Source organism: Periophthalmus magnuspinnatus, chromosome 4 (genome assembly GCF_009829125.3).
Source record: "Periophthalmus magnuspinnatus isolate fPerMag1 chromosome 4, fPerMag1.2.pri, whole genome shotgun sequence".
NCBI lineage: Eukaryota > Metazoa > Chordata > Actinopteri > Gobiiformes > Gobiidae > Periophthalmus > Periophthalmus magnuspinnatus.
In genome coordinates, this window is record NC_047129.1 from 14302527 (window position 1) to 14316741 (window position 14215).

Genomic DNA, 14215 nt, shown 5'->3' on the forward strand with positions numbered 1-14215 from the left:
ACGATGCATATCCTGTTATGCAAACACTCTGAGAATTTACGAGGCACTCAAACCAAACAGGCAGAACATGCAAACAGAAGCAAAGAATAGTGCTAGGAAAATACACCACGGTGAGTTCTTGACTGATGTACATTGAATATCCTACAGACTTCCAAAATTTACAGAATATAACAGACTTTTAGTCAGAAAGCAAGATGTTTATGTGCAAATGTGTGTATTTATCAACCCTATAAATTGAAGCCACATGTGCAGATTTCATTATTCTACTTTAGCCCTGGTCAATCAAGCCTGAAACAACCTCTTGTACCACTTCTCCCTAGTCACTGTTTTAACACGTGATGAATGATGGTTGGTCAGTATGTTTGTTGACCATGCCTGTCTAGCCACACGTTTTTCTTACTAAAAGCTGGAGGTCATGGTGCTTAGAGTGACCACGGCACATGCTCCAACTGCCCACCAAAAATATAAACGGAATAAAGACTCATGTTGTTCAGGGCAACGGTGGTGGTCGAAAAAAAGTGGAATCAGTACCTTTAGACCATGACGCACCACAGGGTAGCCTGGTAGTCTTTGCCCCTCAGACCAAAGTAAATAAACATAATCGGCTATACAAACATACAGGCTCATATGGGGAAAACCTGGGCTACTAAAAGTGCAGCTAAGTATAGAGACCTGAGTATTGGAGCTGATGTTGCAATATTGTTTTTTCAAGGTGTTGTTTCCAAGTATTTATGGGCCGGGAGTTATGTATGCTGCATGTAAAGATGAATGTAAAGATAGTATGTAAAGTGTTTTTAGGGGTGATCCACAATCTTCCTCTAAATGTAACTAGAATATTCTGTTCCTTTAGTACAATTTTGTACAATTTCTGACCATTTTGTCTGGGTTCAGTTTGGATTTTAAATCAGTTCCAAGACTAAAAAGTTTGAGATGTTTGGTTTAAAACTAACCACAAAAAATATATTTAAATCAATTATTTGTTATGGTAAAGCAAAGCATACTGTCTGTTTTATGTAAAGAACCAGATGAAATAGTTTTTTCTCTGACTGGGTGAGATGGCATCCGGACATTATGTAATTCATTGAGTTGTGTCAATACAATGCTATTTTTGCTTTATTGATTGCTAGGGTCTATTAAATTATTCTTCATATTTGATTATCTGTCGGCATCTTATATATATATATATATATATATATATATATATATATATATATATATATATATATATATATATATATATATATATATATATATATATATATATATATATATATATATATATATATATATATATATCAGGAAGGTTTCAAACAGAGTGATTGAAATAGGCCACTGGCCAGTAGAATACATCATGGGGAACTTGGTGTGAGAGCAGACAGGAAATGAGAACTCTAAAAAAATGTAACACATAGGCCCACTCCTTCCGATGTAAGTCAGAGGAAGTGTCACAAAGGGTCACCATGGCACGGACAAAACTGTTTTTGAAAAAGAGATGCTGAAGGGGCTATCCAAATTAATGAAGAAGAAGAATTAGCCTGAAGACTGCTGCATTTCTGCAGTAGCTTTCTTTTTTTAAATGGAGAGCTTGTGGTTATTGATGCAACAATCACTTGTCACCAGAACTAATTTGTTAATAAAAAAGGGCCTCCGGAAGTACCAATGCAATTATGAAAGTTTCTATTCAGAAAATTCACATAGTGAATAACACACTTAGGACACAGATTGTCCAACTCATCAGGTATGGTACAGTCATCACTCATGATGTGTCTATGTATTCAAAGGATGTTAAGTGATTCACCCCATTATATTTGTGAGATCACTCATTGTGTCATTCTCTTAAAAATGTACTTTCAAATTAGTGTTTTTAAACAAATTCGTTTGAATAATGAGCTTATACTTCACCATTCTTAACCTGAAAATGTCCTATCTTATCTTTGCGTCCCACGCATTCACACGTAAATAAAACTCTTGCCCTTTAAACGTGACGTAACGAATGACCGGAAGTTACGACGTGTCTCGTTTCAAAACTTTATATTTTAAGATTTTTTTTTAATATTCTGATTTCAGCGTCAGTTGTGCGAATTGTTCCTATTTTATCTGATTGTGAAAACACGTTTTAATACAGTACCCAGGGTGCAGTGCGCATTTGCCATCTTGAGTTGCTGGGCTGAGTTAGCTGCGTTAGCTTCCTTCTGCTGCCGCTGTGTGTTTCTGCTGCAGTGGAGTATAGTTTATCTGTCAGCTAGCCACAGCAAGCGAGCAGTCCACACGCCGAGACGAAACTTCACTCAATTTACGACTTTTCCTCAATTTCTGGACTATATATTTTCCCTGACACGCCCAGGAGTTTGTTTACACCCTGTTGTCGCTCTTTTGGCTAACAAGGTAGTTTAATTTTACAATCTAGCCACCATTAGCCACTCAGCTACAGCAAAAGAAGCACCGAGGACTGGGAGAGGAGTGAGCTGAGGAGCCGGGCCCGCCTCAGACTAGAGGACCGGTGGCAGCTGCTGAACAAGGACTTTTACAAGTACCTGTTGAAAGTGCGCTGTGCTGATACGGAACAGACCGAGCAGACGTGAGAGGCTGGTGAAGGAGAAGTTTATTTCTCTTAAACATTAGACTTTTTTTATATTGCCTACTTTCCTCCAGGTGGGGAGATGATGAAGAGGAACGTGAGTGTATTCGGTGATGGTACGTGGCTGAGAGCTCATTTGTAATTCGCTCCGTATTGCATTGGTTTGCGAGTGCTTTTTGGGAGCTGGCAAACGCACTTTGGAAATATGTCTAAGCCAGCAAAGAAGAAAAGTTGCTTCCAGATTACGAGTGTCACCCAAGCTCAAGTAGCAGGTAGCACCATTGCAGAGGACACTGAAAGCATTGGTGATCCAGACGATTCCCGGACAGATGATGTGTCCTCGGAAATCTTTGATGTGTCTCAGACAGACCTGGGGGTGAGTGACTGCATCTTCACTGAGGAGGTCCCGAACCACACTGGAGAGCACCTGAACGGGCCAGTGAATGGGATCCTTTCTATTAAGAGCATAGGCACAGGAGGTCGTAACACCCCAGTTAGTTTAGGAAGTGTGCCAGGTGCAACTCAGCCTATTGTTCCAACTCCTACCAGCCAGCCTCCATCTATTTCCAGCTGTAGCTCCCGTTTTCGGGTCATCAAACTTGACCATGGCACCGGTGAGCCTTTTAGACGGGGGAGATGGACATGCACAGAGTTTTATGAGAAAGAGTCAGAGTCGAATAGAACTGTGGACAGTGTGAAACCTGCTGTGACATATGAGGCTAACACAGACAGTGGGCTAGGACTGGTCAGTAATTCTGTGGGTGCCCTTAGTTCTTTTTCTATTCAGTCTGTGGAGACCATTGATGGTGGACACCCAAGGGTGTCCATTCCCTCTTCAGAGGCGCTGCAACAAGCATACACCTTAGCTCTACAGACTGGGAGTGTATCAAGTGCCTTCCAGCCCACCGGATATGCAACTACAATAACATCCCATGTCAATGTGCAACCTGTTGTTTCACAGACTTTTGTTCCTAACAGCCTTAATGGCGTCCACCAAGCACCCATGATGCCTCCTGCCACACAGGCTCAGAAGCTTGCCTTTTCTAATGCTGCCATATTGCCTGGTTTGCCTGACTACCACCTGCAGCACTTTGGCTCAAACACTCAGAGCTTTCATGCAACATCTCTACCAATGGTGCCTCCCAGCAGCCAGGCACCTCTAAGCCCCCCTGGTCCTGGAAGGCAAGGCCTTGTGGCTCAAGGTCCAGAGGCAGTCTTAGCCCCAGCTGTGATCCCTGTCAACCAGGCCTCAGGAGCCCCAGTCATCATTCCTGCCCCCAGTGGGGCTCAGTCAGAAGACCCCAGGCCTGATGCCGTGCCTCTGTCGATCTCTACTGTCAAGCCACTCATCCCTGAGGGTCTCAGCCTGTCCACTCCTGCTGTCAGCTTGTTTGGCATCACCATTCCTGTGGATGGAGATGATGACAGGTAAGGGGGCACAGAATGGGAAGAGCCACTGCTATTAGTACATTTAACCACAACAGTTGTACATGCTGACTAAAATGTATTTTAAAATTCTCACTTATACATGGGTTCAATTTCTGAAAGTTTACATCAAGCATTCCAATTTACATTCTGAGCCACAGCCTTCATGTAGTTACTAAGATGTTTTGTTTCTGTTTGAGGGGAATAACGAGCACCAATTGAAGTGCTACTAACAGAAAATAACTTTCAAACCACAGGGTGAATTTCTTCTAAGCCTTAAAATAATGTGAATCATGCAAATAAATACTCCCACATGCTTGCTCTTCAGTAACCTGTAAAGGACTCATTGTATTTTTAGAAACATGTGGATGACTGTTGTGAAGATGACTCTTTACCATTCTACGTATAGAATGAATGGTATGCCGAAAATGACTGTTCTGTTTTTGCTGAAGCCCCTCTTTTGGTTAGGTGTGTTTCTGATTTTATGCATGACGAGGCTAGTGCGTATTTGTTAACAGTAACAAAGGTGACAATGGTGCTGTGTGCTGGCTGTAACTATGGTGATTCTGGCAGCAGGACAAGACAGGATATGTCAGAGGTGAAGAGGACACACGTGGTCACATGCTCAGGCCGACTCATTTGTTTTCTTTCACAATTGGACCAGTTACATTAGTGTTGACGTGTGAAGCTCCAGTTTTTAAGTTCCTAACTTTAAAGAGCCTACATTTATTTACTATTGTGTTTAGTTCTTATTTTATACTGTTAACCTCAATTAAAGGTGCTTTACCTGATTTTTGCTGTCTGAAAAATATGAAATACTGAATTAGTTAATTTTAAATTGTTTGCAGCGGGCCAAAGATATTCCTCACCTTCCTAACACATTCCAAGCATCCTAATTATTCACCACATTGAGTTAAGCGATAAGCGCTTTTCTCAACTTTCTGAGTTTTACTGTCACAGTAATGCTATAAGGCTAACAACACCTAGCATGCTAACAGTCACCTGCCTTACTTCCTGGTTTGCGGACGATAAAAATGCTTTATAATCAGATGCAGACAGCACGCAGTGGTCTTATTTTGACCGAGAGCTCTCTTTAAAATATCTGTGATGGGGCAAGACATTTTTTTCTGTTTAGCAGTACTCAGCCCCTTTTAAGTTGACTCCAAATCCACATTTAATTGAACTATATCCCAGCCGCTAACCATGCTTTTATCACTTCCGAAATGAAATCCTTGGTTAGACGTCACTTTCTGTAAATCCAGCTGATAGCATAGTTTGCGGCACACACCCCTCCAAGACATGAAACCGACCTCCCCAGACTTTCCTTCTCTTGTTCGCAAGTCTTGTGCTGGAATCTACTGTCATTGTATTGTTCTGTTTTGAATTAAAGTACAGCATAAAAAGTGGAACAAACCCATGTGGGGTGGGGTTGCAAGATGAGAATGATTTCCTCCCAGCTTGGAATGGTTAGCATCTCCACTCTACAGCCTGCACCTCTGCCAAATCCAGTGATCAGACTGGCCCAGAGACAAATTGCTTTCCCTCAGTAAAATGGTCGTTATTCTTACTTATTACCACTCTCTGAACAGACTCTGTCCTTCTTTAGCTGAAAAGCCTCAAACAGTAATTTTACATAGTCATTAGCCAATACAACTATCCTAAGCAGCAATTAGTAACAGCTGGTGCTTTATTGAAGTTGACTAATGTCCAATAATTTGTTTTGTTTACAATAGTGAGTAGAGTTGTCAAATGTATTGAAAGTTGGATACTGAAACTAGTCTTTAAACTGCATCCTCTTTTGAACAAGCATTGATATAAAACAAATCACATAAACAGGAAATGTAACCTTTCCTGAGCAGTTTTAGAATGATCTGGAGCTATATCCGAACTGGTATAACACCATGTGGTTTCAGGTGTCAAGTATCAAACCTATTTCTTAGTACTGAAATTGAGTTTTAGGATTTAGTATTGTGACAAGAAAAATGGTGAGTAAGTGATACTCTTGTGTTATCAAACTCCTTTGTTTTTTAGGTAGGTCACCACACTCCACAAGTTTTTACAAAGGGAGGGAGTTTTTTCCAGCATGGTGTCTTTTTGGTTGGCTGATTTGTAATGTTTACCTAATTTTAAATACATTTTGCTAGTGGTTTCGGGTTAAAGGGGCACTTGTGTAACTTTCCCGATGGGGGGTCTGCCATGTGTGTGCTTGTCTCCATGGAGATGCAATTGCTTTGTCTGGAATGTTCCACCATATGACATTAAACATATCTGCCTCCATGGAGAAAAGCAGCTAACGCCACCTGGCCATGTTACAGGTTGGTTTGTGCTGATGTGACCCTGCTCACAATAAGGATGCATATTTTTCAAGGCATTTTTGATCAATATAAAATGCATAATAAAATGTATTCCAGATAGGTAAGTGTAATGCTATACTGTGGAAATTTTCAGGCTAAGGACTAGCCCTGTCAAGATATTTACAATATCGACTTACCGTTCAATATTTGAAAGCTGGAACAATATATTTTTGTGCACAATATGTAGTTAGTGTCCAATTTCTTTGCAATAGTGTGGTGATTTTAGCCATTTTTATGTAATACGATGAGATTTGAGCAATAGAGGGTTGAAAAAGTAACTTATATGGGTAATCATTTTCTTATTTATTTGTTGCAGCTCAGGCTTTTATTATGATACAGTATATATTTAAAAACTGTTTACTGGTATTATCCTGCTTTGCGTCAATGACATAAAGTACTTTCAGTATGGCAATATTTCTCTGCAACAATAAAATTCTGCTTCACATTTTTTTTTGTCATGATAGGCTTAACAAGAACTGAAATCATAATCAAAAATCAAACTAGCAGTTGGGACTCTTCATCAGAAAAGTTATACATAGTGCACCTTTAACTTTAGTTTGACTTGCTACAAATTGCACTCTAAAACCCCTGACATTTTTGTCTTTTGAATCGTAACAGATAACTGACAGTTTTGCGGGGTTTGACACTGTAACATAACATTATCGTGTCATATAAAACGTGGGAGAAAACGGATTGCTTGTTAAATGACATTTGACATTTGCCTGTGCGATACATTACATTTGAAAAACAAAATGTAACCGCAGCCTCCTATTTGAATGATGTTAGCTGATGTGCAAGTAAATTGTTGTCGAACCAGTATGGTGATCTAAAGCTGACGGTTTCACAACACGAGCAAGGATTATTACATGTAAAATTAGGAACATTTCTGCTATATGTTTATAATGACCAGGCTACTTACATGTCCAGTTGTCATAGTCATGAATTCAAGTACATTGTCCTGTCTTATGGAAATGGCATACAACTGGAGGTGGGCAATATTGACAAAAATGAATTGTGTCTTTGAGGCTCAAGTATCACACAAAACTGATCTCACCATAAAATTTACCATAAAAGTGCAAAATTTTATACCCACTTTATACCCTTATTTGGAAGATTACACTAGATGATTCTGTTCAGTTTATCTTTTATCATAAACAGTATATACACATTCACAACGTTTGTTCTTTTTAAAGACAATAATTTAGAAAATGCATTTACTTTGTGAACATGTTATGGCTGCTAGCTGCAAACCATTTTCAGACCTAATATTCTAATTTAGCATATCTGTCAACTGTCAAAAACTGCCCAATATCACAAGTGGAAATGGTCATTCCACTGGTTATTAATTTATTAATTCTGTAACTCAAATAATGATGATTCAAAGGAGTTTCCACATCAGTATTTGAGTTTCTGTTTTAACTCTTTGTGTTACGTGACCCTGCGCAAGTTACATGAGGACTTGTTGGTGTCATTCCTCTTTGCGTTTTACCCTGTGGCAGTTTGTTACTTTAAAAGAGACAGGGAGAGTGGATTTTGGGATAAGGTATTGTCTTAGCTGTGTGTGTTCGGGGGTGGAGTTTTATGTTTCAGCAGCTTATTTTTGTTGACTTGTCTTAACTTCTTGGGACACATTCCAGGAGCGCTAAATGGGCAGCAGCTTGTTCAGACGGGACTTTAGCCACTTTTCATGTTGTGTTGAGCTCTGCCCTGCCCTGCTCGTAATTACTATGGACAGAGTGTTGGGATGAGCCACTTCATTTTATGCCATTTTGATTTAATGATTCCACTAAAACGTCTTTTGGAATGTGTTTTTTATGGTCTGTATAATCAAGATGATGACAAATGATTGTTAAAATAGCAAAAGAAAATTTTACTGGTCAAAGATTTTACAGCGATGACGTTTTGCGGCTCATCCAAGACTCCAGTTCTGGTCAGATTACTGGTGGACACTGACTCATATCCATCTGATCGAGAACCTGACTACACTGAAACTAACACACCTGTTTGTTAGCTAGTTCTATTGAAATGTATTAAGTGTGAACTGTTCCGGAGTCATTTTTTGAATAATCTTTCAGGCCCCTAATGGCTGCTCTTACACCTATTAGCATACTGGCTATCACTATTGTTTTCGCTGTTTTTAGGTCTGAGGATGAGATATAAATAGGACATAAATGATGTCCAAGCCCCTCATTCCTGTTCAAAGATGAACAAAAATGGCCTCTTTAACTCCCCTCTCAAACCATTTTTCTTTGACTAAGATCTGCACCTCACTATCTTCAAAGGAGTGGTTAGTTGCTTTGAGATGGAGAAGTCCTGCAAAATGCCTTCACTCTAAAACGTTTGTCCATTTGACAGATTTTGACAGAATTATTGTAGATTTTTTCAGTAATCTCTCAGATTGTGTAATCTCTCAGTTGTCCAGGTATGATCCGTAGCAAAACAAAAATTCTGATAGTCAGCCATTCACAATTATTCTGATTAATTGCTACAAGCCTATTGGACATTTTAGGGCAATTCATCTTGTTCAACCAATTTTCAGTTCACGGTGCCAGGTTTGAGTTCATATGGGGACGTTAATGATTGAGAGAAGACTAAAATAAATTACTGCACCAATTACATGCATTGTAGAACAAGTACATAGGGGTTTAAACTTAAAGGTCCCATATTACGCTATTTTCTGATCTCTGTTATAATGTTGTTTCCATCACAAACATACCTGGAGTTGTGTTTTGTTTCATTCATACATATTTAACGCACATTTAGGTTGAGTTCTTCTCTCAAACAGAAAACTCTCCATTCCACCTTGTGATGTCATGTGATGATACTAGAAGTGTTTTTAAACTCCATCCACCTTCACTAGAATCATTTGAATAATTTCAGACCTGGAATTTCATATCTCTACTGAACTAAAGGTGAAAAGTAGCTGTTAACTTGAAAACTACCACTTGATAACATCACAAGGCGGAACATAATTTTGAGGTTAGGAGACAGACTAATAATAAAGAGTAACTCAAATATGTGCGAATGAAACAAAACACAACTCCAGGTATGTTTTTGAGGGGTTAACAACATTTTAACATGGCTTAAAGCTCACAAGGTTGAAATTTGCACAATAAAGTACCTTTGCAAGCTTTGTAAATAAGAATTTCATAACTGCATGCAATTTGAATTGCAGTGCCAATTTCACTGCCACTTCCTTTGCTGCTCTAGCACTTTTACATTTTACAAAAAAATATATAATTAGTCTTTCAGTGTGTTTTTTGAGTCTCATGGGTCTATTGGCTGACAGAGAGGTTGTGAACTGTACTAACAAGAAAAGTGTACCCTCTCAACTTTCTCAAGATGCTGTGGTCAGTGATCACATACAGTTAAAATGGACCTGTCAAAGCAAGTAAACAACTTAAACAACAAACACACATTCCTATCTTACTCATTTGTGTCAGGGTGATACATTGTGGCTACATTATTTGACTATGTGTGTAATCTTGCCCGCAAAGGTCTGAGCGGAGAACAGGTTGGACCCCTCCTCATGTGGTCACAGTATGTTAAGTATGCAGAAAAGAAAAGAACCCTCAGACCAGAGAGAAAAGCTGTTGACAGGCCCCTGTTACCAGTCTGTACTTGCTATGTGCAATGTACCAGCGTATACCTTATACCCTGAGCTTGGAATGTAACAATAGCTTGGAGATGGGTTCATCAGGACAATTGAGCCTTTATGTAACAGTATTTATAGTAGATTCATTTTGAAGTTGGAAAGTCTTGCTGTGAGTGTGTGAACATATTACTTGTGTAGTCTACTCCTCTGTTTATACACTCCTCCTGTTTGTGCTTTAATAATGAAAAGTTAAACAGCTATGTGTCTGGAAGGCAGGGCTGATGGATTTGAGTAAACATCTAATTGAATATTTTCTGCCAAGCTTCTTATTACTTGTTTTAGCTGTAGGATTCTGTTCAAAGTTCATATATTAAACACATTCAGAGCATTATCGCATTAGTGAAGTCTGCACTATGTAACAGCCAAACCAATACAAGTTGACATGCATTTCAGATCATGTTTGCAGAAGTACAATCTAAAGGGTCAGTGTGTATTATATAAATACAAGAAAGGATATTTTTTATTTTGATTAGGAAAATTGTGTTACTTAAACAATTGAATGATTGCAACTAGCAAACTGTGATTTTGATCAAATAGCAATATATCGTGCAGATCTACTAGAAAGCATTTATACACATTAAACTGTACTGCAATGTATTGGTTGAATGTTAAAAAGTCACAAGAAGTGGGGCTGAATTCTCTGATCTTTCTCCTTATGCCTATTTAGTTTTACAGTAAAGTCAGATATTTCTGTCTACTTTTAAGGAAGTTAGGTTTTCTGTTCGTCTGCCCTTTGCATATAAGGTCGACCAAGTTCTGTAAAGCGTTGCAGACACATTTCTGGTATTTCCTTTATTTATCAACTAACTTCTTATACTATACTTGACGCTGTAAGAAATTGCCCCAAGTTGTTTATAGGGCAGTTACTTCTCTTCAGGCAGGTCCGAGAACCCCTGGAGTCCAAGATGTCTGAAAAGTGAGTAATGAGGATGTGTGGAAAGCCTGGCAGGCAGCTGTATTTGAGTCATCTATCCTCTCCCTGTGCACAGACCGCCTTCAGAGCTGCAGAATGATGTGGCCTACCACTCTTCATTTTGTCATGTTTTTGTGCTTTTGACAATGTGGCATTGACAGGAAGTTGAATACAGAGTAAATATGAGATGAGGGTGTGTAGTTGGTTGCTTCCCTCCCGAAATTTGAAGATGCAGGGAAACAGTTTGTTTTTTATTCCTCTTAAGGCTTTTGTTTCCTAAGGTTCCGGAGTTAAAATATTGGTTGCAGTCATTTCAAGTCAAATATATCAACACATGACACAACCCCAGTGTTTTTGGAACTGGTACGTGTATAGCTGCTGGTACACAGGCTCCTTCTGGTCGGGCTCTGGCTCCTCTGCAATTGTAGTGTTTGCGTAATTTGGAGTTTTTATCCAAACATTTGTTATTATTTGGTTTAGGTATTGGTTAGAACTACTGTAGCAATATTGTGGTTCTACTTAAGTGCCTCTTTAGCTCTCATTTAGTTTTTTTTAACCTCAGATAGGCAAACGTTTGTACTTTTTGGTGTGAAAAGTATGTTAAAAGTTTGAAAGCCTCTACCCTATCCAATAAATGTTTTCAGTGTTAAAATTATTTTGAGAATAACAATTTAATTATTCCCAATTCAGAGACACCAGGACCAAACAACAGTAAAATACATTCCTGTATCTTAGTCTAATAACTATTCATCAGTATGTGACCAGCTTTTACCAGATGAAACCTTCTGAAGGTAACGTAACATGAAGCTCTTTACATTTGGGATAGCTTCATTGCAATGCAGATCGAATCAAAATGAATTCTGTTTTTAAACTTGCCCCAATTATGATCTTTTTACAGCCCCTACCATTATATTATGACCTCACGATTAGTGATTAACCAGGTATTCTTGACATCCCTAATGTCATAGAAAGGTGCAGATTTTGTATGACACAGTAGCTTCCTGCTTTGCTTTGATGTCGACTTTCATAGTTTGTCAAACACTTCCTCTGTTGACTTGTTTCGCGTTGCAAGTTTGCTTGTGTGTATTTCCTCCTTTGTGAAACAACTTGGTGGTCTTAAGTCACTCGTTCATTGAGCAGAACCTTCACATGGAAACGGACATGAGTCATGTTGTACACACTCTCTGATAACACTCAATTTGCTCATTTGAAAACTGCCACACTGAACAGATGGCTCTGACTCAGGTGGGATCTTTCATAATCAGTAGATCAGCACTGAATTCACAGAAATGCCAATATCTCTCCTTTTCCTGTCCCTTACGAGGTGCTTCCTGTGTCTATCAGATCACACTGCTCACTCCCCAGAAATGACATGTCACTTACTGTATCTGTGTCTGATTACAATCTAATTTCCTGATAAAGAAATCAAATCAAGATCTGACCTCTTAACCTCAGCTCCAGTGTCAAAATGAAATCCAAAAGATTCTTTACATAATATCTGATATTTGAATTTCCTCAAATTAAGAAATAATAGAATTGAAAATTGAAGGCCAACGTTTTGATTTCAAGTCATTCAAGTACAGCTGGAACAATTTTCTTAATAAAAAAAATAATTTAAAATAAAGCTTTCCATCAGTGCTAGTTGACAAAAAAAGTCAAATTTCTTCCTCAATAGTCTGAACTCTACAAGAGCCAACAAGATACTTGTACTAACAGAGGACTGGTACCAAATGGCAAGCTTGTGCCATAATATATTGTACTATCTAGCTAATATTATTTATTTAACAGCTAACAGTTTTTTCTTTTGGCAAGAAATAAATAAATAAAAATACATCATAAAAATACCTGTAAGCTTTATGACTTATGATAGATGAGTTTGTGATGCCCTGTGGCTTTCATAACCACATCTTTGGCCCGTACTAAATGACACATTCTGACACATCGGGTCAGGCTGCCCTGCTGCCCCACTCCTCTCTGCTGTGAGACTATTTCTGCTGTGTTCACACAAACCTGCCTCTGAATTCTCTCCATGAATCAGTGCTAAGTTTAACATGTCGAGGCCTCTCACCTGGGCTCATGTTTTTGGGGCCTTAGTCATAGTTTGTCACCTATTGAGTAATTAGCATATCTACTCAGAGGTTTGCCCTTTGCTCTGCCGCCGCTGTCTCTGTTGTAAAACTGGGTCATCTCATCAAACGTGAGAAGGCAGCAGGTTGTTTATGTTGTCAATCAATCATGAAATAACAGTACAACAGCCACAAGGCTTTTGGATATTCCTGAAAGTACAATGTTTGTTATAAAAGGTGCAATTTGTAAATAGTTAAAAGAACAGGCTATCTACATAAAGCAGCATTTACAATTAATTATTTTCAATACAAGAATTGATCTGCTGTATTGGATCTATAATGGAAAATTTAATATATTTATATCGTATACTAACATAAAGGTGAAATGTGTGTGTAGCCTGTAGGAGTCACACAGGCACCTGGACATCTTTTGAGTCATGGGATATTATAGGTTGAATACATTGATTCAGTTTGAGAGTTGCTATGATTGTTGCATATTTATATACATATAAATGGTCATTTTGTTTTTCTGATACTAGAATTGTACTTCAAAGTCAGGGAATATGGCCAAAGGTCACTCTCAAAAACAGTGTTGCCAGGAAGTATTGTGTAATTAGAGAAGTCTAATTAAGACCAGGACATTCTGCAGTTAAAGTACACTTGATAATAATGTTAGCACTGTCAGTAGTTTTTTTTTTTTTTTGTGTGACAAAAACAATGAGGAGCAGTATGCCAGAATTCACTGTGCTGGTATCATGCTCCACAGACACTTCTCCACGTTATTAAACAGAATAAGTCTGATCTGGACCCAGTGTCGGGTCAAACTCAGCAGAGGTCTAAACTCAAAGCCTCTGTCTGTGGATCACACTGACTCATTTCTGCTCATGGTAACAATTATGTGCAACTTGGGCCCAAATTAACACTGCTCAGTACGAGAATGCACACACCAGTGTCACATATTTCACATCATCTTTCAGGACTTTTTATTATCAGTTGAGAAGGTCCTGTCTGTCTGCACTGTCTGCTGGATCTAACTGGACAAGTTAAAGGTGGTTCCCCGCCCCCAAAAGGACTGCTTTTATTGGTTTCCACACTTTTGGGGCTGGGTTAGTTGGTGGGGTAGAGTAGTCAGTGGTGGTTAGTGTACAGCTGGATCAGGTCTAAGTTGGAGATACCCCATGCAAAGGGTCACGTCCCTGTTTAGCACAGAGGCATCCTGTGGCT

General features: G+C 38.9%; 1 protein-coding gene across 1 annotated transcript in view; it reads left to right on the forward strand.

Annotated features, from left to right (window-relative positions):
* The first annotated feature begins 1983 nt into the window (after positions 1–1983).
* tsc22d2 (TSC22 domain family 2) overlaps positions 1984–14215 on the forward strand; it is a 31463-nt gene continuing 19231 nt past the window's right edge. Inside the window, exon 1 of the mRNA XM_033992119.2 lies at positions 1984–4006. Within this exon, the coding sequence (XP_033848010.1) occupies positions 2784–4006 (1223 nt within the window). The 5' untranslated portion in view covers positions 1984–2783. The remainder of the gene's footprint in view (positions 4007–14215) is intronic.